Source organism: Egretta garzetta, unplaced genomic scaffold (genome assembly GCF_000687185.1).
Source record: "Egretta garzetta isolate BGI_Z169 unplaced genomic scaffold, ASM68718v1 scaffold397, whole genome shotgun sequence".
NCBI classification, from domain to species: domain Eukaryota; kingdom Metazoa; phylum Chordata; class Aves; order Pelecaniformes; family Ardeidae; genus Egretta; species Egretta garzetta.
In genome coordinates, this window is record NW_009260493.1 from 7,293,585 (window position 1) to 7,319,802 (window position 26,218).

Sequence of the window (26,218 nt, forward strand, 5' to 3'; positions counted from 1 at the left end):
ATAGTCTCTGACATAAATTGAGAGTAATCAGAAAAGGTAAGTGTAGAAAGGACAAGCAAACAAACATATAGTGATCAGGCAATGATGGCTGGGCAAATTCTGGTCATAGTTTAGTTTTCATTGTCTCTATAACTAGCTGTTGTTAGTTAGCTAATGTTTTGTGTGTATTGCAGCAAAAATTAGCAGAACATAAAGCACAGATGCTACTGTTCAGAGGAGACAAATGGATCAGGATGCAGGTGAAAAAGTTAGCAGTTAGTGTAGACAGTAAGTTGGAAAAAAACAGGTTTGGCTGAAGAAGTAGGTGGAAGAATTACGTACTAAATTAAAAGCAGAAGCAGGAAATCTGAAACCAGCTTCTAGAGGTCTCTCAGAACAGAGCTTCAGAATGGGAGGTTGCATGATCAGAACAGTAGCAAAGACAGCTCCAATGTATTGTCATTCAAAGCTATCAACTCAATACAGAGATAAAATAAGTAGTTAGACTGTGAGAATTTTAATGCTAGACTGAAGAAGTGGGAAGGTGATGAACTTTTCAATATTGACAGAGAATGTGAGAAACTGAGAGAAAAGGACAGAGATTTGACCACTGTGAATAATGTTAACTGTTAGATTAAAAGCTGAAAGCGAGTCAGAGAGATGTGCTGACACATACTAGTGGAGGGTGGGAACAGGTGAAGATGGGTGAATTAAGATACTTGGAAGTATTTGGCTTTTTCTGGTATTAGTGACATCATTAGTAATTAAGTGGTTCACTTTTTGGAGGTATTTGCTGGTGTAGGTACTACGAAGAGGAGAGTTTCTATAAAGAATAAGTATGCTTAATTTAAGAAAAACTGTTGGAAAACAGTATTTGTTCTTGTTCAAGATGCTTTCAGTGGATGTATAGGTAAGCATTAGACTATCATGTGAAGCTCATTCAGCTACAAATGCTCATTTTTTGCTGGCTTTAGAATATGAGTAAAAATGGAAAAACTTAAAAGAATATTCAGCACCCCAGTATCTGACTTATGTGCTGAATCTAAATTTAAGGTATCGACTTACGTCATGCAGTATGAGCAAAATGATTTGCAATGAGTGTATCCTAACAAAAGAGGGGAAAGAATTGGTGTTTGCCTATTCACAAAAATAATAGAAAAAAGTTGTTTCTTGTTCATACATCCTTTCTGTATTTGTTCTTTTGTGCATTATTCTACTTACAAGATGTTGTTATTTCACAGGGCTCCACATGTTCTCAGGAGATAGTTCAGGACTGATAATAGTTTGGGATACATCTGTCAAAGGAACTTCTCAACACCTGTTTCAACACTGGAGAATTAATAAGGTATACAGGTTTCTTAAACCAGCATTGTAACTTTTATGTGAACTGTTCCAAATCTAGTAATTTGATTTGAATTCAATTTTTTTTTGTACAGTAACTTCTCTTTAACTGAAAAGGTATATTTTCCTTAAATAATGGTACAGAAGAGCTGATAGAATTGCTGTGATTCAATGACTTAAAATTTTCCAATTGTTTTGCAACTTCACTTTTTTGTATATAAAACACAAAAATGTGTGAGGTTTAATGGCACTGTATTAACAGAAAATGCTAATGCATTGGATTTGTTTTTTAGAGACAACAATAAAATAGACCTAATGTTCAGTCAGCATTTCTATCATCATCAGCTGTGTTTCAGAAATTGAGTCCCACTATAACCTGCCTTGTAGTTGTGAAAAGTTGATTGACTAGGTTGTAATGCTTTAATATAGGAAGAAACTTTCTGTAATCAAATAGAATGAAGTGGACATAAAGAGTAATGCAAGAGAAAAATGAATAACTGTAAAAACATGACTTTTAAAACAAAAACATTACTTTTTTTACTTTATTTTCCTTCTTTCTGTAGGAAATAAAAGAAAATGATATTAAAGGAACACCAATAAATCATTTGGAGGTGCATCCAAATGGAAGGCGTTTATTAATTCATGCCAAAGACAGTACCCTGAGAATCATGGATCTCAGAATGTAAGTAGATTTTTGGTGACAAGTGTGTATTTCCTTTTTGTTTTAAAATTTACTTGGTGAAATAGTGTCATAAAATTATTAAATGTATAGTTGTGGAGAAGAAAGATGTCCTAATAATCAAGGATAGCAATATTAGAGTTAGGAAATTATTCCAAAACACTGCTGTGTTACAGACCTTTTCTGTGATATTGGGCAAGTCTTTGAGAATAGAGTATCCAAAAATTACTAGATTACTTGGGAGTTTAAGATGGCAGTAAGGAGAAGACACAAGTCTCCTAAAGATTGAATTCACTTTTAAAAATGCAATCTGGGTGTGAAAATTACTTTGAAATTATAACATTTATGCATGCGTTAGTTTCTCATTGTTAAGACTCTGGGAAGAGTATTTTGATGATAAAATGGAATAACGATTATCATCATAAATACTGAAATATGCAGTGATGTACCTAATACGGTACATTAAGAGGTGGTGAGATATTTTTACTTAGTTTTTGATGATTTTCTCATTTTTAGTAGTTGTGAATGTGATTCTTCAAGCTACAATAAAAAACAAGGGGATTACGGGATCATGTGAGTTGTTGAGGTTGGAGAGTATCCAGTCCAACCCCAATAATTATAGCATGACCGCATGTTACTCAGGGCTTTGTCCATCAAAGGATGGAGAGTCTACAACTTCTGTGAGTGACATGTCCTAGTGTTCATTCAGCCTCAAAGTAAAAGGTGGTTTTTTTGTTTGGTTTTTGTTTTTTATTTTAAGTGAAATTTCCTATATTTCTATTGGTATCCATTCCCGCTTGTCCTTTCACTGGGTGAAACTGAGAAGAGTCTTGCTCCGGTCAGTTACGCACATTGATAAGATGCACCTGAACATTCTCTTCTGGAAAGTCACGTTAAAGATATGAACGCTCCTTCTAAATGGTTAATCCTTAATTTCATGGGTTCCCTTCCTTGCTCCCAAAGTGCAGAAAATCAAATGTCCTTGTTGTTCTACATGAAATTACCTGGGGGAAATACCTCTTTACACTCTTACAGCATGAGAAACTACATTGTATTACAACATACTTTTGTACATATATATACTCTCTCACTCTTAAATAATATATTGTGTTGGATGTTTGAACTAGCTGAAGACTTTCTAGTCTAGTAGTGCACTCTTCATCTTTTACTGTAAATGATAAATTCTGATGACCATGCTAGAAGGCTAAACTCTCCACTCAAAGCATGAAATCAGTAGATTAAAAGAGGGAACCTGTATTTTTTGAAGCAGATAGAACACTTATCTCTGCCATTCCTAAAAAGTGCAGGGAGTTTTAGTTTGAGAGAGAATAAATGGATGTGCGTATTAATCTCTAAGAAAGGGTTAATACGGTGTGCAATTTCACAATTAATAAGCTAGTTTATCTGTAGGACACAACATCTCCTATCTGGTACACCTTTGGCCATGTATTCCTAGCATTTCCTTTTTATCAGCTCTGGAGATCTTTTGATGCAGGGTAAGTCAGATCAGTGAGCTGATCCGACTAAAAATTGGCCTACGAATACAAATGATTAATTTTCATTTTAATCAGCTATCTGATCTAACTCATCTGATAGCTGCCCAAACAGTAGAGAAGAAATGAGGGAGAGCCTGGGAAAATAAGGGTGGAGAGGACAACAGCAGGACTGCTGCTTTGACCGCAGCCCACAGTTACATTGGCTTAAGTCTATCAATAAACCACAGGGTCAGATACCCAGCAGTGATAATTTTAGACATCAGCATTAACTGTTCATTCCCTGCATGAGAAAAGAGGGGGTGGAGGTCACAGATCAACACAATTCACTTTGATTGACAGCTAGTTGTTCTTAACTTTCCTCTTTCAACTTCCTTTTTTGATCATCTTGGATAACACTGTTGTCCTGTCACTCAGGTATGTGATCAGGGATTTGGTTTTGCTTCAGACCTCTCCTTAGGGTTTCAAATGCAGGTTAGTTTTACATCTTGCAGAGCTCTTCTACATGACATCTCAGAGATACTATCTGCCTTATTGAGATAGCTAAAAGTCTCTTTATTTGGGCTAATATGGTCTTGCACTGTGATCTTTAAAGCATACTTTTCTCTTGCTTGCCAAGTAGAATTTTATATAAGGTGTATTTCTTCAGAAAAAATTTTAAAATAATTTTCCTGTCATAGTAACTGCATCGCACATCTCCCAGCATACTCCATTGTTTCTGCAGTAACACATTTTAAAAATTACTGTCTCCTGTCTTTGAGGGCTGTTGTGGCCTATTGCCATTATTCTTGGCTTGTATTCTGCATCGTAGTATTACTGCTGTATTAGTCTCCATTTTGAACTTTCATATCTCTTTCCAAGCTGTGCCTCATGTTTGATAGAGCCTCTTACAATCTGGCTTATGCTTCTTGCAGATTCTCTCTTAGTTCATGCCTACAAACTGTGTGACGGTAGTTTATTATTATTATTATTATGCTGACCAGTATAGTGTTTCACTGAAAAAAGATTAGGATACCCAAGTAGCACAAAAATATTCAAAATATTAACATTAATAGTAAATCAACATTGATGTCTGAAATTTGTTGAATCTACTGCTGCTTTTCTAACCAAGGAGACATTAGTCTGAAGAGCTAAAGAGAACCATTGGATAAATTTAGGCACTACTGGGATGTAATCAAGCTCAGGAAGCGTAATGAAAACTTTTGGCAGAGCTTGGAGTGATAGTGCCAATTTCCACCCCACCACCTCACCCCACCCCCAAAGTCTGGGATCAAGAAAATGCAAATTACTACCTCTATATCCATTCTCTAGATCTGAGTATATCCATTTTCTACTGAAAGACAAGGATGTACGCTTTCATCTGTAATTTCAGGTGCATTATGAAAGCAAAAGAAAGGGTACACACTGTACTCTGCAAAAGGTGGGTGCTCACATATCTATTTGGGATACAAGGTGTATTGATTTTTCTGAGGAATAAAGAGGGGGACTGACACGTAAGAAGTTAGATTGTCTATTCTGAAAGCATCTGCTACACTTGCAAATTATTCTTTATCTTTAGCTTGGCTGCAAAGAAATACATAGGTGCCACAAATTACAGAGAAAAGATTCACAGCACCTTAACACCATGTGGTACATTCTTATTCTCTGGAAGTGAAGACGGAAAGGCTTATGTCTGGAATCCAGAAACAGGTAACTAATTATTTTTATCGTCTTAAGCTAGGTTGTCAAGACTGAGGGGGAAAGGGTTTTGTAAGCTTTATTGAAACACTTTTGGTACAGAATAAAACTTCAGTAAGATTAAATCCTGAAGCCTTGGCTCCACCTTTTACATAGCTATTTTTAATCTCGAAGATTTAGTTTTCTAGAGGTAATTAATAGGCAGAGGTAGCGTTCATAATATCCAGCAGGAACAGAGCACCTTAAACTCAGCTTTATGTCTACTGCAGTTCTTCACATGTGGATGAGGGTCTTAAAATGGCAAACACAAAAACATTTTCAGTCAAATCAGCCTTTCTGTTGCGTTTTTTGCATTTGGGTATTAGGCTTTTGCTGAGAACTACTTCATCTTTTTACCAGGGGTGATCAGAGAATGAGTATTTTTTGCCTTTGGAATATAAGCTTTCTTTGTGAATTATTTCCCAAACTGAGTAATTTCAAAACAGCTACTAAAATCTTTCTGGAAAAGTGTTAAGCAAATGCAAGATAAAGAGGTTGTCATCTTCATTGTACAGGGGGGTAAAAGGGACAAAAATAATAGTAGAAGGTAGCAGATTACACTGTTTGGTTTTGATGATATTATATTCTGTCTCCAATTAGGATCTCTATATTTTTTAGAGGGGAAAAGTAAATATTTTAAAACTGGCAGTTAACCAACAGTTCTGTTCTGAATTTCTTTCCACATTTCCAACTGTGTCAGCTTACATCTGTGCCACTACATAATTTGTCTGAAAACTTTAAAAAAGAATAAAAGTAAAAGTAGTATGTTTTTACTGGGCTTTGACTCTTGCTTACACACTGTACTTGCACTCACAATGCCATCAGCTGAAGAGCCAATTTTATTTATTTTTTTTATAATTTTGTGCTCAACTTTCACTCCTCATATCATTATTATATAATTGAAATCCACAACTAAGATAGCTATCTCTGGCAAAATGCAAGCACAAACAAATACTGTGGAAAGCCACCTTTCCAGAACTTGCTTATCAGAACAAGAGAACTCAGCTAACCTGATGCATCCTCTGGGGTTTCCTGCAGCTGTTGCAACAGCACTAACTTTTCTACTTATTCAATAACTTAAATGCATGCAATGTTTTTGTCTTATGCCAAATAGTACCTTTCAATAGGGAAATGGACTGAACAATATTTATGTACAGTGGCATACACTGCGCTGTAGTAATACAAGCTTTAACAAACTGTTACTTTGCTGTATCAAGTATGTTTCTATGTTATTAATAAATGTGTTTCACTTCTGTAGGAGATCAGGTGGCCATATATTCTGAACTCTCCTTCACATCTCCACTTCGTGATGTTGCCTTTCATCCACATGAACACATGGTGTCATTTTGTGCCTTTGGTCAAAACCAGCCAATACTTGTGTACATTTATGATTATAAAGGTACAGTACAAATTTTCTTGATACACACCTGCGAATATTTTACTTTTTCAAGTGATTTGCTAGTGTTTGTACTTCTGAAGGAAAAAGAAAACAGTCATTTGATGATAATACATATCTTTATCCTGAGAGATAGCAAAATCCAACTGAGCAACCTGCTATAGGTGACCCTGCTTTGAGCAGGGGTTTTGGCCTAGCCAATCACCAAAGGTCCCTTACAACCTCAAGTTGAAATGTGTTATTGTATGTCATCCTGCGTGATTCTTATGATGCTGCCTATATATGATAAATATTTAAAGGCCCCTTTTCAGTATCAAAGTGGATTACGGAGCTAGAAAATACTTTTAGTTCTGAAAATTAATGAATAACTCAATAGAAATCTCATTATTTTGTGCTGGCTATGTTACAGAATAATGTTAAGGAACTGTATAGAAATGAATTAATATGAGACAGTATAGATTGTTTTAACAGGTGTTACTTTTGTGATGTGATTGATTATGTGAGAGATGTTTATTCATATACTTTATTATTACAAAGTGATAAATGCTAGCTTTCAGGTTTTGATATGCAAAATAAAATTCAGACCACCTTTTGTAGGCTTTTCTGATGCTGTATTTTTGTGGTTAGATTTAGCAGTGTCACTGTTTCAATCAAGGACGTAGTTTCAGATGTCATGTTGCATCTAGACAATAAATAATGTTAATATGAATTATGCAATAAATTTTGATGTCTAACAGATTTTTTTTAATTATATTTGCAGTGAACATAGATTTATAAAGTTAATCCTGTCTTCATACATTTGGGTTTTAAATAACATGTACTAACGAGATTACTCATATCAGATCTCACAGTTTAAGTTATTTGTTTGTTGAACTGGTTGACTTTTACAAGAAAATAACGTGGAATGACTTTACAATCAATATTCAGTGCTAAACTTCAACCCAGTAAGATACCTGCATTCTAGAGAGCAATGGAAAATTTTTCGGGTGAAGGATTTCTTTAAAATTTTTTGACTATTCAGCAGACAGTGAGTCTTTAAAAAGCTAATAGGGTAGTTTAATATATATGTGTGTGTGTGTGTGTATATTTAGAGATCACACAGCTATCACACTGGTAGTTATTTGTATCATCTGACTGCTTAACTAAGTCACTGGTGACAGTAAGATTTTGCATAGTTGTGGTCTTTTCCACATTGTCTGTTACTAACTTTTTGTTCCTTTTTTGGTTAAAAGCACACACTTTGCTTTCAGAAGATAGTCTTACTGCCTTAGTGTTGAAAGAGTTAATCATATAGTAATACTAATTTTAGTCACTGACACAGTTTTTAAGACTCTTAACAGTATGTGTTTTACATACGCTGACAGTTTTATGAATATCCTGGACAAAACTTTCATGAAGAATTCTTTTAACCTTTGTTGGCTTGAGACCACAGTACCAAAAACTGCAAAAATCAAACAATTTGTTTAAATGACAGTGAGCAAAACTTTCATAAAAAGTATCCTATTCTAGAGCAGGCTGCCTCCTAAGAATGCCTCCTGTGCCTGCATATATGTCTAGCAACTTCTGAAATTTTACTCAAGTATATTAAGCTCACTTGAACTAGGCTGGAAAAAAATGTGAAATATACCTAGTAAAATAGTTGACTTGAACTCAGTGCAAGCTATATAACTTCCTTGCCTTTGAAGACATTCCTTCCTCTTTTTTTTGCCTTTTGATATTTCTGCATGGAGAGCACTACTGTTTATAAGCAATACAAAAATAGCGGTTTAGTGTGAGAGGTTACTGAACACAGATAACAGAAGGGAGACATTGTGATCAGGAATAGTTGGGGGAAAGGGGGTAGCATGCAGAAAACTTCATGTCATTTTCAGGGTTTTCCCTATATTACTATTAGTACAGATTCTGATGGTGTTCATTGAAAATATGGCTGGCAAAATGACAGTGATCATTCAATTTATTTTTTTTTTTTTCCCCCCATGGCAATGTAAGGCTTCACCTGACACATTAACATTGATTGTTTCTACAGTTGCACAACAGGAAGCTGAACTCATAAAAGATCTCAGTTCATCACATACCACAGCTGCACCAAGAGGGCCACAGCTCTTCAGCAGTTTTTCTGAAATTCCTGTACAAAAAAGTTCAGTAATGTCTCCAGCAGATCAGTTTGTCAGTGTTGCAAGAGCATCAATGAGAATGCAGAAGGTGAAACAAAAACTTGATTCTGTTATGGTAAGTCAAATTGGATTAGTTTCCAGAAGTTAATCGTCTTCTCAGCTGAAGTTCATATTCTGGGACTGGTATATGTAACAAAACATATGTGTGTAGTTTTGGGATCTGTTCTTCAGAAATTAATGCCCCTGTAAGTACCTCTTTAGAAGACATTAATCACATAAAACTTAAGCTATTTTTGTTTATCAAGTATGGATGACAAGGGATGCCATTCATATGATTTACTCCATAGATCATTATGGCTGAGCTTTAGAAAATTATCTTTCTTTTTTTTTTTCTTTTTTTTTTTTCTTCCCTGTTCACCTTTAGAATTGTATGTGGCATAAATGTGGCAGGGGTTTCATGGGGGGGGCTCCAGGGCTGGCCTGTGTGGGAGGAAGTCATGGACTGCCCTATGCTGGGCACATCCATTTCCAGTCAGCTCTGCAAAGGACAATATGGACCCACTGCACAACTGAAATTGGAACCAAACAGAAGAGCATATGGCACCTCTGTGAAAACATATTTAAGAAAGGTCAGTAGCTACTAGGGACAGGAGACACCAGAGCAGAGGGCAAAGGCAAATATGTCAGAGGCACAAATGGAGATACAGGAGGATGGACATGAGAAGGCACAGAAGGGGGCACAAAGGTGGTGCAGGAGAGACACAAAAGATGCACAAATGGAGATACAGGGGGACATCAAGAGAAGTTGAGACAAACAAGGAGGGAGGAAAAGTGTTTTCTTTAGTGTTTGTTTGACTATTTGTCTTGTTTCTCAATACCCAAATCAGTAATTAAAGCTTTTGTAATTGGCAATAAATTTAATTAAGTGAAATCCCCCAACTTGAGACAATTTTGCATGCAGCAAGAATGCAGAATATACCTGAAAAGCACTGTGCGGTTATAATTGCTGTTCACAATCACATGGACCGCATTTGGGTTTGTGCTTATAATTTTTCATTTTTAAGTACTTTTGAGTGCATATAGGGTTTTTTTAATGTAGTTCTAGGCTTTGTCTGCATTAATGAGTAGTGAAGCACAAAAGAAGCAGATGAGTAGGTGAAAGCAGTTGTTGCTGAGGATGCTGTAGCTAATGTCATCATGCTTTTTAGGGGTTTTGCTTTGGATTATAATGATCTGGTTCCCTGGGCTGGCCATCCCCCTTAGGCCTGTGCTTTGAAACTATCCACAAGAAAGCTATCCCACAGTCCTTTGCTTTCTGGACTGTGAGTTCCCAGTAGACCCCTTTATGAAATACCACACCATAGCTTGCATGCATAATGGTAGCATGTTGCTGCTGCCTCTACAGTTACATGTGGCCTCACATAAGGAAGCACGCCTTGTGCCTGTTTTCTGCTTATTTTGTTCCTGCTCGTCTACAAGTAAGCCCTGATGCCTTCAAATTGTTTATTGGTCAGAGAGAAGCACAATGTGGAGAGAATGGAGCATGTAACCTTGTGTCTGGGAAGACATTCCAGAAGAAATTGGTTTTACTCTTCTAGATGTCTTGTTATCTGAGGAAGAAGACAGGGATAACAAATTTCTGGGAGTCTTTATCATTGCAGCTGTTTAGTCCCTGATTAGCCAGGGATCCTGGGCTGTGGGAGGCAAATCTTGTTTAGCAGAACCATGTCGTGGTTCTATGAAACCATGTAGTTAGGTGAAACCGATATGCCTACAACTGTGTTTGAGAGAATAACTTTCAGCTGCTGGAGTTTTGTAACCCTAGACTCCCATTACTCAATAACTAGTTTGGGGTGAGTAAGTGCACTGTGAGCGAAGTCATGATCAAGGTTTTGGACAGCATTCTCCAAACCCTCCACCCGTGGACTATATATATATATATATGGGAGATGTCTGAAAGGTCATCTGAGACTTCTCACCATGTGAGTTTCTAAGGAGTACAGCATGGTGGTTGAAAGAGTCCACATCCAGTCTGCTGTCTATCACAGAGTAGAGATGATTATAAAACTGAGAGCGCTTCCTTGCAGGGCTTTATGAACCACTGAGATTGGGAGGAGATTCCTTTCCATTGAAAGGACTCTTGATACTGATTTTTTTTCAATGATCCAACATGAGACTCGGGGAAGAGTGATACCTCCTTTCCAAGCAGGGATAGGATCATTTCTTGCATGTGGGTGCAGTATTGCCTGCGTGCATTATCAGGGAATTACAGTTTGGACGCGTATGCATCTACATGTGCACAACTCCCTCTTTCATGTGAGAAATGATGCGTGTATGTAAGTGCAGGCTTTGCTGGAAGGCTTGTTAGAATGCGTACTCAGATAAATGCTTTGCTAAAGTGTTTGTCAAAGTTGGCCTCATAAAAGTTGCCACTCAGCCACATATGTGAGAATGTGTTAATATGTCTGGGTACAGACAAGTGAAAACAGAGACAGGAATCTTTATTAAGCCACACATAGGGTGGCAGGCTGCCTATGATAAGGTTGGAATATGAAAATACAAATGAGAATGCCCGTATTATCTTGTATGTATTTGTTGGATGGGAAAAACAAAAGGGAACTGGAAACTGTGTAGGTTTTTTACTTGTCTTTTGGTCATGTTTGCATGACAGTGCCTTGTCACAGACACACAGGGATTACAACGTTGGGACAAGGATGTTAGCAGCATACCTTGTAGACAGTAAACCTGGCCTGAGGTTGTGCCTGGGGTCGTGTTTTATGAGACAAAGGTGCTGGAACCTCCAAACAGCAGATCTGCCCACACAGGGGTCTCTGTCTCTGGGTTCAATGCGTGTGAACTTAACAGCAGTAATTAGTGGATATAAAATTAACTTGTAAGTGCAAAGTTTGGAGGTCTGCAACTTAGATAGGTGATTTGACAACGTAATGTGTATACATTAAAATTTGGTTTAAGCTAGATAAGAATAGAAAATGTTCTGATCCTGTATGAGCTTGGGGTTTTTGTGTCGTGACCAGTGCCTCCTTTCCAGCTCCCTCTAGAACCAATGTTGTTTTTCTGGTTTTGTTTTTCTTCTTTGCTACCTAAACAGGAACCTTAAAGAATGATAGAGGAAGCTTCTTTTCTTCTTCTCTGCAGCATTACTGTTCTTGTATGCTCAGAAAATGCGTAATTAGAACCGAGAGTTGAATATTGGGCTAAAGCTTTAGTAATTCACAAAAGCTAGCACATTTTGTTACAAAAGGTTAATAGGAATTTCTCTCTGAAACCAGAATGCAGAATTGGCTTCTTTACCACATAGAGAACTTACAGTACAGTGAATCTTGGCAGTAATTATTATTTATCTCTGCCTCAAGGAACTAATGCTAATATGTTTCTATTCACAGAAGTTTTTGATAGGAAAAAGCTTAACACATCTCTAGTCATTGAAAGAACTCACAAGTGCTTTTCATTCAGTGTATGTATTTTCAATTTCACTTCCATCTAGCAATCAAAATACCTGTTCATAATTTTGCATGACAAGGGGATGATACGTATTATGGAGATATGGGGAGAGAGGCTTTTAAGGGTATAATATCCTAGCTCTGAAATTGTGATTTTTAGATGTCAAAATTTTCATGCTATAATTTGAAGGAGGAAAAAAAACCTTTGTAGCGCCTAAGGGCAGCATCTATATATACTCTGTAGTACTAGTCCTGGAATCAGTTATACGTTGGCTGCCTCATCTCTTAATACGTGAATACTTCTAAATTAACTAAAAATATGTTTGGTTTTTCCAGTCTTTACTTTGTGATGTATTTCTGAAAAAAGTTATTAAAAGGTTATCAAAGTGGTTACCAAAATTCTGATACTTGGAGGGTTTTAAGTGCAATATTAGACAAGTAGATTGTAAAAGTATTCTTTCCCATACACAGAACTACTTACAACTGAGGGGTTTTTGTCCTTTGATTGTACTTACTATTATTATGCTAGAATTCATTAAGGGAGTAGGTACTCTTGAAAGAATTCAGAGGCTTATAGTTCAGATTGCATCAAATGTACTGAACTTTCATCATAAAGCTGTATGACTATAAAGTATGGTCATAGATGATGCTTTGGTATAGTATACATCAAATATTATACTGTGTAGTCCTTCCAGATGGTCTCCTCTTCGAATTTAGTTGAGATGCAAAATACATCTTGTTGTGTGAAAACAGAACAGAATTTAAAGCCACTGCTTACCAGAAAAAAACATGCAACCTTCTTAGTGAACACATAAACACGGTACCGATGTTATCTAATCATCCAGTGGAAGAAGCTGGAAACTTGCCTCTTTGTCTGCAACAAAGACCTAGAGGCAGAGCTGGATGTGGTGTGTATTTTTTATGCTACCATTGTCAGTCTTACAAGAGTCTGTTCTTCAGGTCATCTAGGTTTTGGTAGATTCTGAAATACTGTGCTTGGCTTCTGGGTTTTGTGCAGATCAGAAAGAGAAGAGTTCTGTAAGTTCTGTAGTAACTTACAACTTCTACCTGAAGATGGAAAACTGGAGGGCTGCAATATACTAAGTACTGAGGACTCTCGTTAAAACATTGCCAATTCTGTGTATGTTTTTGGCCAAGTACAAAGTGATGCCACAATGTCTCTGCAGGCTGAAATAGCTTTTTCACTTGATCATGCCTGCAGTATAATTTTTTTTATCTACAAACTGCCAGAAGAGGTACTGATATTCTGTAATCTTATCTATCATATGTATGAGCAATTTGCAGTATTTTTAAAGCCTCTTTTTCGCTGTGTAAGTTCATAGAATTGTCTTAAGTTTTTCTTAAGTTTTTCCCAAAGAAAACTTGCAAATGTATAAGAAGTCAATGTTTTATACTGTGTGTGCCATAGTTGAAAGAAAAAAAAAAGGCAAAAAAGCACTTAATTTTATTTCTTATTAAAGACAAAACAGTAGCTGAATAGTTTTTAGGAAACCATAAGTAAGATCCATTTCAAACTGAATGTGAAGAGAATGCTTGTGTGTTTCTACTTAGGAAATCCAGGATGAGCCTGTATATTCAACAGTGCTATTAGTTCTGGACACCCCTTCTGAAAAAGAATATAGTAAAGTGAGAAGTTGTTCAAACGAGTAACACAAATGCCAAGAGCTACTGAAGAGCTTGCATATCATGAGATTAAATTGACTAGAGCACTTCAGCTTGTACAGGTGGAGATGAGCAAGAGGGAAATTGTGACATAAATACATGAAATCATATTGGGGGGGAAAAAAAATCTCCCATCTGAAGCGGGGATGTGCAATGAAGTTACATACACAGAGTGATGTGAAGGCCAGAAGTGTACATGGGTTCACAGAGATTTGGGGCAAATCCATAAAGGAGAGATTCAGCAAAAGCTATTGGCCAATGAACCGGTGCTACCGCCTCCTGATGCTCAAGAAGCTCATAAACTGTTGAGTGATGAAAGCGAAAGGGCCCATGGAAGAAAGATTGCTGTAAACTTCTGCACCTTATCTGCTACAATTTACTCTTGAAAAATGTGAGGATGGATCTTTGATCTAACAGAGAATAATTATTTTGTGGAGTATATATACAATATATATAAGTTGTACTGACAAGTGTGTGGCATTATGTTATTTATGAGTGGGTTTTGTGGTAATTCTCCATAAGAGTTACTAATACTCTTTTCATTACATCAGATTAGTAAATGGTTTTTTAGACTCCATTAAAGTTTAGTTGAATTTTGAAGTGTTTATTAAGGTTACTTTTCTTTCAGTTTTGTGTTTATAGCAATTTTCAGTCAGATCTGTATAGCCCACTACGTGATAGGCTTGGATCTTAGTATATTAATAATCATATTCGTGGAGAACATGATCCTGTAACATAGGCAGTCATTTTTCTGATGACCTGTGCAATACATTCCACTGGAGTGAGGGCTTTTCAATTAAACAGGTGCTTTTGAATAGTTCTGTATACTTTTTCCTATTTCTCTTCCAATATTCCTCTTCAGAATGCTAGGAAATGCTTTTCTTACTGTAGGAAATTCTGTTGCAATATTACTTTAAACATAGCTGCTCCCAGCTGCACACTTGTAAGGATGTGTTCTATAAGCAGTGGTGGAACCACTTTTGGATCTGGAATCCTATAACCCTGTGCATTTCATTTGCTGGATACAAAATTTTCTTACAAACCTTTTTTCCATTTGCCAATCATTGTGATTGTGTAAAGTGATTGTTGATATGAAATGGCTGAAGTATTATGAGAAACTTTATATAGATAAAATACTTAATAGTGTATGAAAGTTTTACCAGAATTTTACTTTGTATGTCTTCAAGAAATAGTTTATAAAGTAAGGTGTTGGAAATTGTAATGAATTTTTCTGTCAATTCATTATTTTTTCCAGTTTTAATTATGTTGCCTGTGTTTAGAAAAAGTTGAACAAATAGCTGTTTTCTTTCTGTGGTTTGTGGGTTTGTTGGTTTTTGGGGTTTTTTTCCCCCTCTGTGAAAATCTTACAAAGCAGCTCAGATCCTTAAAATCTCTAATATTTTCCTATGTTAGAATAGTCTTTGCTTAGTAAGAAACTTTATCTAGGCATTCCTCATTTTTAGCAAACATCAGATGAATTTTAAAACAACACAGTCAAAATAGCTGTAAAAGAAAGGAAAATTGTATTTTGTAGGTGAAGGAACCTGGGCATGGATGTGACATGAGTAGTTTCACAAACTCTATTCTCATACTGCTGTATAAGGATTTACTGCAATTAGTTACCCTGCAGTAATTGCTAGTCTTCCCACACTTACCCAGTGAATAAAAGAAAATAAGTAAACTATCTTGCTTTTAAGATCATTGTCTGGGTAGTTGCCTTAGAAATAGGTAGAGGATTATAAATATGCCTTCCAGCTTGGCAGCGAAGCAGCCTGAGCCTCCTTCAAAGTAAGATCTGGTACCAGAACTCTGAAATCCTCCACTAGGGTGGTAGCTCACATGGAGCATAAAGAGACTGAAATGGCTCTCTTGGTGGTAAGACTGGACTTTTGAATATTTGGTCGTGGGAATATTTATTGAGTTCCCTGAATATGTAATTTAGTTATGTTAAGGACTTTTTCCTCTCTCAAAGTTCTATTTAGTGTTAGAAACAGATGTCAGGAATTTCTATTTCAAACTGTTTCTCTACTATTTCTCTGTACTTTTAATTATAAAAGTTAATGAGGAATTGTGTGCATCTGTTCTTGGATACACAGATTTTTATTATTGTGGGGAGTCATTACAAATTTTACTGTGAATATGGAATGTAAATCTGCATGCGCTCGGCCTTTTATTGAAATGAAGTGAGTGACTTGTGTGAATTTAGTTAGAATATCAGGGCAGTAATACACAGCAGTGGTCTTTCATCTGTGCCGTCAGCACGGGATGTTTGTCTTTCGTTCTTACTTAATATTTGTTGACATTACTATTTGAATAGAGGTCTAAAGTAGCAATAATAGACTGCAATCAGCTGTGACTGATTTTTGTTCCACTACTCACCTTTTTCAGCATTGTCTTTCTCTCAGTGGCTTGTGTTTTATATAAAAGGTATGTCAGGCACAATAAATGGATTACATTCATTTTTTTAGCATAAGACTATATCCATCATAATAATTTTATCAGAGGGTAGAACAAGATGGTGTTAAGCATTTTTAATGCATGTGTATTTTACTGATGGGTCCTCTAATTTTATTTCTAGTTTTACCATCTTAGTTTTCTTGTCATAAACATTTGTACAGTGTTAAGGAAAATATTAGAGCAGAGAAAGCTAGATTTACTCAAGCTTGTAAAAGACGGCAAATTACATCTCCTTGAGCCAGCTGGCTTACTGTCACCAAGGTGTGGAGAAAGCAGCTTTTATTAAGAACTTTTTATGAAAGAAAATACCATAAATGTACACTAAGTCAATTAATAAGTGTTGACAACATTTTTTTATTAGTGGTTATTGGGTCTGTGATAGTTTCTTGCAACATACTGGGTGCAGAAAGGAACATTGATCAGGGGTCAAATAATGAGATACTGTAAACTGAGAATTAAAGAAGGATATACAAGATTATACATTAAGAATTTTTAAATAAAGTTTCACAGATTCCTTTTATTTTTCATTAGCTGAGGAAAGCGGTTTGGTTTTCATTCAAATAAAAGATACAGAAAATAACTTTAATCTTTGCATCCAAAAATGCTGCTTATTATGGGGAAATCTGCTCACAGTTGGGGTTTTTTTTTACCTTTCTCTCTTTATGGATACTTTACAGTTAATCTCTTGAATAAGCAAATGAGAGCTTGTCAGCATAAGAAATTAGATTACACTTTTTGTTTAAGTGCATAATTGCAAAAACCACTTTGTGAAGTGCAACCTTTTTTTTTAGAATAACAGCAATGATAATGAAATTTTCACAGAAATACATTTTTTTTTTTTTAACATCGGGGGGGGGAACAATAAAAATCTAGAAAAAAAGGATTTTATATCTGATGGGAAAAGCGTAGGGTCTAACCAATACTTGGGGAATGATGGGAGGGGCAAGAGGGAGGTTACAGATGTCTGAGGGGTTACATGATTATCTGAAACTGTATACTGTATTTAGTCATGTCCTAATATCTTTTATCAGCTGGTACAGAGGAATTGGTTTCTATGTGTTTGACAAGCTGAGTCAGAATTTCTGGTGTCTATTTTCTGTAATAGGAAGAAAAATAAAATTGTAGGACAAGTATCTTTGGCTGTGTTTTCTATGCAACACAGGTTACATCCATTTTCTGTTTGTACAAAAATGGTATTTTTAAAATTTAACTACTAAAGTTAAGTCATGGAAATTTTTTTTTTTTTTCTGGTCATATCTTCTTTGATAGCAAGAATCACAACCAACCTCAAAAGAGGTCACAGGTTACACAGTGATCTACTTGGCTTTTATTAAGTGAGGCAAATCTACTTTTTACTGTTATTAGCGATGATATTGGCCAATTCTGCTAAAATGTGTATATCCAGGCATGTTCTTAAGCTGAAATGCCAGTTTTATCCAATCCAGGAAAAGTCATACTCTGCTTGATGGCTGAGCGAGTCCACACAGCCTGTGTGTAACTGAGCCTGTATTTAACTGTGTTGTCTTGTACAAAGACTTTGGTTTTCCTTGTGACTAAAAGGAAGAAGCTTACAAGTCCAAATGTTTATAGTAATCCTAATTTCTTAACAAATGTTTTTTTTGTTTTGTTTTGGTTTTTTTAAAAAAAAAAAAAAAAAAGGAAGAAAGGTTTTGTGGTAAGCCTGTAATTGAAATGCTGGAGCTCTCTGGAAGAGCTAAGGAATTGAATATATATATAAGAACTGTGTGATGAGACACATCATCTGTAGACAATGGCTGTATCTAAACTGTAGGATCAAGCACCTTCTAGCTTCAGTTTTCTTATGTATGCCCTGGTCACTTCTGGGTTTCTGTGGGGAAAAACTATGGAGCATCCAAGTTACAAGGGAACTATATTGGCATCTAGGCAAGTTCTTGATCTGGATAATCAGAGTAAGAGGACTGTAGGGAGCATCAGGGGAACACTTGCTTCAGACAAGCAAAGTGTCTCTGTTTTGGTTTTGCCTATGTGAAATGGGATGATAATCTTATTTTAGCTGTCTTTGGTTTTCCCATATAGCCTAGAAGTTAATTAAGAGTGAATTGATTAGTTTCTAAGCGATTGCACTACACCTACCACAATAGAATCCCAGCCTTCGTTGGAGTTGTCCTAACACTACTGTCATAGAAACGATTGCATTTTTACGTAGTTGTAAACTTAATTCAAAATTACATTGCAAATTTAAAAGCTGTAGTACTGTACTCGTACTTTAAGCATTATTGTCTATGTATTTTCTTTAGCATTGAGAAAAATAGCAGTTTGTGTTTTTTTTATTTCAGATTCGCTCGTCAACTTTTAAATTTTCAGAATCATGGTTTAACAGTGTTTTTAAACTGTCTTTTAAAACCAGTGTCCTAGAGGCCTAAAGTTTCAAAAGGGAAGCCTAAAAATAAAAGAATAAGAGGTAGTATAGAGCTGGCCAACTTGATTTGACTTGCAAGTATATATGCAAATGTTGATTATATCAGTTGCAAAGGTCATAAAATTGCACTCTCAGGAAAAAAAGAGAAATTGTTATTGTCAGCTTCTCAAGTCTTGTATTATTCTGTTTTTTGTCTCATGCACTCACTTTACTTTTAATGTGAAAACTAGTTCCACTGAAAATGTATATTTGCATAATTTGCATAGAGCTTCCCTAATACAAAAAAGAAAATGCAAATCAGCTTTGTTTAAACTTGGCAAAAATTATGTAGGTATCTTTTTTTCACTACAAAAACTACGTGAATGTTATAACTCTTAGTTTTACTCAATTCAGGATAGTAGTAAACTTGTGTCTGTGATAAAGCTGTGGTTTGTGCATGAAGCAAGCCGAGCCTGTTGTGAAAAATAAGTAGATTGATGGTTGGCTGTCTTAGCCAACTTCGCTCGTTGTTGTAAAGGTATTTAGCAATGCCTTCCCACAGCACGCATTTCAAAAAAAATGATTGCTTCACGCTGTTCTGTAGGTAGTCTGTGTCTGTCTGTTGTAGAAGAATTAATTATTCTTCATAGGACAGTGACCTGGAAACAGTTCTGCTGAATCATTAGTCCTTACTTATTAACTGAGTGGTTCCTTCTTTTGTTATAATGTTGTGGGTTTTCTTTCTCTTTGGGCCTTTCAGAGATTTAAATAATACTTAAGAGCTAGTGGCAGAAAGGTCATAAAAACTCTGATTTTGTGTTTACTTTAGATGGGCAGCTGTGCTGAGCTTCACTGCCATTAAGGGGAGGAATGAGTCACGCCTGTAAGACTGCTTAAATTTAAAACTTTGTTTTGGATATCTCTTATAAAATGTCTTATCTTGTTTTTAAGGACTTGGAGAGGAAGGAAGAGTTGTAAGATAGAACTTATTTTGCATTTTTAAAAGGCTAATTTTCTTAAATCTTCGGGAGCATATGTTCAATCTTCTAATGAACGTGTCGATTGCATTGGATTTCAAAGCATGCGATTTGGCATGTATAATGAGGGTATTTGGGTAATACAGCAGGAAAATAAAGAGAAGGTAATTAAATGCTGTACAGGAATAATTTACATACAGAGTTCTATATCTCTTCTGTAATTCATTCAAGCACAGCAATCAAGGCAAGTTTCTCCTGGTATTTTTTTTCCCTCCAGGATGAACCAGGAAAAGTGTCTGTTAAGTGATAGTTTTGAATACTTTGCTCTGCTGTGTTTAGTTTGATTTCCAAAGGCTGCTATATTCAACCTGTCTTCGTTCCCTGGTAGTGTCTGAAACCAACTTTTTGATAGCGAATTTGAAAGAGAAATCCAGATAGGTTTCATGAGAATACTTGATTAAAAAATACACGTTTGTGTCACTGATGGTGTAGTGTGCATTCAGCAAGAAATTCATGCAGGGAGAAGATCTTTTCATTTATCTTACTGCAGAAAGGCTCGCACAGGAGCTAACGGTAGGTAAAAGAAGATGAAACAAGGGGAAGCTGAGCTCGACACTTTTGCAGAACAGATTATTTTTCTGTATTTGAGTAAATGTGTAAGCTAATGGCTTTCCACCATATTTGTGTGTATCAGAGAAAACTTTATATTAATGAAACTTAGGCACTCGCATATGTAAATGTAGGAAAAGCAGATTGATTTTTTTGTTGTTCAGAAAAGCAGGCCTCTCCATTTCACAACTGCTATTTACTAACATTCTGTTAAATTTGTACACTGCAGTAAAATCTAGCTGGTTTAATGCTTTTTTTTTTAAATCGTGTTCAATGATTGATTTTCTTTCTCATCAGTTTTAGAGTACAGTCATTACTGTATGGTGTGCAGTTGCTGAGAGAGTACTTGACTAGTTAAGGCAGTTTTTATAATAAACCTTTTTCAGTAGAATTAAATCCACATTGCTACACAAAACCCAGATACATTAAATGAAGGTCTAGTGTAGTATTACAGAGGATATGATAGCAGATATCTAACTTGGCCCAGTCAAGTTACTCAACACGTGTTTTTAGTGCTACGTTACCTGCATCCCAGTATACCTGCCAGTGCCCAAATATTCTGCATTATTGAAACCTGTTGAATTGTTTAATATGTATTACATTAAAAAAAATAGTAGTGTTATAAATTATATCACTTCTGGAAATAAGCCACTGATTCACTTTGGTTTAGCTGTCTCATTTCTTTAAACAGAGTTTAGAAGCCCGTAGACCGAAAATTTGCAAAATGTCATTGTTCTGGTTTTGGCTCACAACTAAAGTTTAAGGGTCTGATCTAGAGTTTATTGAGGCCAAAGGAAGTGCTCCCCTGGTTGTGGGCTTATAGTCACATTAAGTGACTATATGCGTTTATTCTAGGTTCCAGAATGGGCTTGACTTTTGAAAGAGTCAAGAATTATGTTGGTTTATGTAAATGACTCTCAAAAATTGTAGCATATGAACCTGTTTTGTTTGAAGAAAGTTACCAATATTTCATTCAAGGCCTATTTTCCTTCACCTTTGTCTGTATTATCAAGGCAGCTAGTGAATATATGTTTAACAAACAGTAAAATTCTCAATTGGATCACGTAAAAACTTAAGATTGTCATAGTATATTTTTACATAGGCTCTGCGGGATAATATGTCAAGAGTAATGTTTGGGAAAGGTTTTTGCTTTGTGATAGCTACATGTATATCAAGAAGCTCCATAGCAAACCAAATTTTAACTACATTATCTTTGTTGCTATGGAAATTAGGACTGCGGGTATTTTTTGTGTAGCTTACCTAAAGGAAGTGTCTGGTCCAAGTATGCTTTATTGATTTGCAGAAATCGATTTTGCGTTAGGACTGGTTTAAGATTTCACACACACACACACATTCTAATATTGAGTAATTATATTGTAGGTGTAGTTTGAGTACTCAAAAATCAGAAATTATTTTACATCTATCAGTTTATAACCACGTATTTATTTTTATACATGAAGATGCAACAAGATGCCAGTTCTAACGGTTCTGTTTCGTTGTTTGCACTACTTGGGAGTTTTTGTCCACATGTAAACATGCAGTTCAATTTATAGCTGTGTCAATAATTTTTCCAAGTCGTGTCTCCAAATATTCTAAAACAAACCAAACCAAAACAAAAACACCACCAAACACCATTGAAATTGTTATTTGTCATTGACTTGCGTCTTACTTTTTTTTCCTGTAATTTAATAGTTATTTACATTAAGCAAATATTTCTCGTCTAGCTGTTGCATCAGTAAGTAACCCAGGAAATTACACTTCACTTTCTGATTTGTCTTTCCTATTACAGGCGAGCTCAAATCTCTTGCTTCCTGCGCCATCATCGCTGTCACCACACTCCAAGCTAAGACTGCCAGGCACACTGAGCACTCCACTGAATCCTCTGTATTCTTTCGGTACTAGAAGTGGTAAGTTTCTTTATTTCTTCACTCTCTGTAAGGAATGGGTAATAACTTCCATGAGGATTTTTTTTCTGCCTTTATAAATTTTGCTGTGCAGCTCTTTCATGGAGTGTCCTGGTTGTTATATGTGATATTGTTTATAAAGTGCAGTGTGATACAGTCTAATACTGATATATGTTCCCACGTAATGCTTTTTTCTTTAAGCTGTACAGTTGGTGCTATCAGTTCCTAGAACAGTATGAGATTGCCAGCTTTTCTTAATTTAATATTTTGATAATATTTTAATACTTACTGAAGTATCTTCACCACAGACACTGAAAAACAGTAAGATCATATTTTTAAGGGTATATGTATTGATATAAGAAAACAGTAATAAGAAAAGCAGTTTACTTAAGAACTATAGTGCTCGGTAGTCTATTTGCAGTTATGTTTAATCTATTATTAGGGGCTTGTTTCTAAAGACATTTTGTATTCAAAGATTTTGAGAAAAAGGTAAGCAATGAAATTATGCGTTTTTCTGGTACTTATTTTGCTAATAATATCTGTTGTATTGATAATGATAATATTTAATAATAAAACTGATAATTTCATGCTTTTCTGTCTTTTTGGGGCACCTATAAAATAAGACAGAAAATTGGAACCTTAGTTTCAAAGTGGTTTTGTTTGTATCCTTGAGAAGAGTAAAAAGAAGTCATGGGGGAGGGTGGAATATGTAATGAACTAAAAACAGGTAGTAGAGATTGAAAATATAGATGGTAAAGGTAGGAATAGTCTCTATAACTCTGTATAATTATCTTCTAAGGCAACTTTCTTCACAAATCAAGTTACGATTAGTTTTTCTGAATGGCAGGGGAACGAGTCCTTAGCATGGTCTAAAAGATTGATCAGTAGTCTCAGAATTGCTCTTAGTCACCAATTTACAATGTGAATTGCCATACACCAATTAACTTCTGTATTTCCATTTTTCTACCTCAACAAAAGTGCTTAGAGCCATAATAACATTCACTTATTGCACAGCAGATGCTTATTGTTTCCAGAGTGTGTAAATCTTTCAGAAACAGTAGAATACATATGCTGTCCTACACATTGTGAATACTTAAAATAGGTGGACTAACCCTTTAAAGAACATTAACATATACTTCAAATTGTTTTAAATGGCTATATTTAATATTGCTCAAACCAGTGCATTTTATTGTCTTGGATTTTACTTTATGCAGAAGCACAGATAAGTGTGTTGATGGAGACTTGTTAAATAGCATGAGCAGAAAGAGATGTTATAGCTGTTCATGTGCACTCCCTATGTAGTTGTTCCCAAAACTGACTAATTCTTCAAGATGATCCTCATGTACGGGATATTATTTATGCAAGGGAAGTATAGTAAAAAACAGGTACATTTTTAATGGTCTTTCAACAGTCAATGAAAGCAATGAGAAAATTAAGATTTTTAGGGGAAAAAGACCATAAAAATTGTAGTGGACCACAATTGAAATAGATTTTCCTATAAGAAAATCTTTTAGAATTCTAAATTACTTTTTTGTCATTTTGGAGACCTCCAAGTTGTTCTACTGAGATAGAGTTGTTTTCAGTGAAACATATGAGAATGAAATAGCTGCAGAAATCTTCTTCCTAACTGCCAGCTTAACCTTACTTGTCAATAACAGAAAATCTGTGCTTAAAAAGATCTATTTGTTTGTGTACTGTGCTGAAAGCACAGAACCTTTTTTTTTCTGTGTTGATTTCATGTACGCTATATATGCTTATCTGTATTCATGTTATTGGGATGTTGCATCATTAACAACTGCCTGTGATACAGAGATCCCTCATTTTTGTCCGGCAGATGGTTACCTATTCCTGAGAGTTATGTTGGCAGTTATTCGGTCTTCTCATTCTCACGCTTTCCAGTCACCTTTTGCTCTGTATTTAGTGCTTCTTAAAGCAAAATGCAGAATTCCCATTACAGTGAAGTCCCTAAAGGCAGCAGGTGTAAAGCTCTGCTAGAAATCTTTTTAACTGTATGTGTATGTGCATGCTGTTTTAACTTGATAAGGTTGTAGATGATGTCTCGTGATATGGACAGTGTAGTAGCCTCGATTCATGCATCACCTTCCTTTATAAGACAATTTAATTATCTAGGTCTTGCATTAGGTAGAAATAGTGGAAAAACAGGGTATCACCTTTGTGATTTATGGGCAGTAGCAGTAATACTGCAGATCATTCCTGACTTTTAAATCTTTTTGTATCCAGATACATTTGCAGAAATAGCTGTAAGTGATTTTGTAATGCTTCAAATAAAAGTAATATTCACTACTATGCCTTTTAAACATGCCTGTTCATTTTAACAGATGGGTTCTGTATACTCTTAAACATAGTATGTTTTGGCTTTTCTTCAAGTGCATACTTTCACATGTATATAGGCTTTCATGAAGCCCCAGTCTACGTTCTGCTTATTTACCTTCCTCACTTCCCTCAAGATCAGTTACCTCACGGTCACTGAGGCAGGACTGCCTTTGTCTCCCAGTGTGCTCAGGGGTGCAGCCCTCCTAGACAACCTGTCCAGCATCTGCATCAAAAAGGTGTCCCCAGTGCATTCCAGAAGTCTGAATTGCTTCTAGCATGTGGATTTTTGTCTCTTGAGCTGGCACTGAGGTGGTTAAAAACTTCCATGAGAGTCAGGGCCTGTGACTGTGAGACTTCTTGCTCTGTTTAAAGAAGGGTTTTTCCGCTTCCTCTTCTTAACAAGGCAGTCTGTAGCAGGTGCCCCCCACAATGTCCACATTTTTGGCCTCTCTTCCAATTTTGGCCCATATGCTCTTGACAAACCTGTCACCTGCTCCATAGCTCTGTGCATGGAAGCCTCTCCTCCCTTCCCTACAGCACTCTCCATTCTTTTCTTCCCTGTTAGTCCTTCCTAAAGAGCCTGTGTCCACAGCTCTCACAACACTCCAGTCAAACAGTAAGAAATGTAAATTTGTAAATATTTTATGTAAAGGAAAAATTCATGAAGCAGTGAAAATGTGGTTCAGTGCCATTTATCTTTCTAATATAGCCTCTTCCCTCAGCAATGCTGTTCTGTGAAAGCAAACTCGAGTTACTTGGAAACCACTTGGGTTCATGCGTCCTTGAATATTTTGTAGTGTGATAGCAAAGGTGTCTCTTCTTATTTCAGTCTTCTCTCTGTTCTATAATGTTTGAGACTTACATTGAGCACCCCTTTCTGATTAATTAATTTTTTAAAAAGGTGAACAGTTATCTTTATGAAGTGACTCTATATAGAGTGAAACAATCTGCAAGTGATTGATTTTCTGTATGCTCAGCTGCTATAACTTTGAATTGTAAACTAATATATCTCTATCAGATCCTTCCTTGTCTCCGTAAAGAGTTTGTTCATTTATGGCTTTTTTTATCCCTGATCTTGAGTTCTACATGTGATGCTTAGTCATCCTAACTTACTTTGTTCCAAATTAAATAATTTGTTGTGTAATCATCAAATAGAGAGCTTCAGCACCTTTCTCAAGCACAGAATGTTCTCTATGGGAGATGAATAAAGACAAGATCACGGTGTCATCAAGGTGGGAAGGCATCTCTGGAGACTGTGCAGCCCAACCCTCCTGCTCAAAGCAGGTTCACCTAGATCAGGGTGCTCAGGACTGTGTCCAGTTGGGCTTTGAATATCTCTAAGGATGGAGACTCCACAACACCTCTGGACAGCCTATTACAATGTTTGACTATTCTCACAGTAAAGGGTTTTTTTTCTTAGGTTTAAACAGTATTTTGTGTATTTCAGTCTGCATTGGTGCATGGGATTATTCCTCCACTAATGCAGGACTTTGCATTTCCCTTTGTTGAACTTTGTGAGGTTCTTGTTGGCCCTGCAGCCTCTCTGCAGTCTGTCAAGGTCCCTCTGAATGGCAGCACATCTCTGGTGTATTAGCCACTCCTCCCAGTTTTATCATCTGCAAACTTGCTGAGGGTGCACTCAGCCCCATCATCCAGGTCATTAATGGAGATGTTAAACAGTGTGGGCCCTAGTAT

General features: G+C 36.1%; 1 protein-coding gene across 1 annotated transcript in view; it reads left to right on the forward strand.

Annotated features, from left to right (window-relative positions):
* The window catches only part of AHI1 (Abelson helper integration site 1), a 97,468-nt gene that overhangs the window by 26,747 nt on the left and 44,503 nt on the right, over positions 1-26,218 (forward strand). Inside the window, 6 exon segments of the mRNA XM_035899793.1 lie at positions 1,221-1,324; positions 1,884-2,002; positions 5,051-5,181; positions 6,467-6,607; positions 8,631-8,833; positions 22,075-22,192. Of these exon segments, the coding sequence (XP_035755686.1) occupies positions 1,221-1,324; positions 1,884-2,002; positions 5,051-5,181; positions 6,467-6,607; positions 8,631-8,833; positions 22,075-22,192 (816 nt within the window).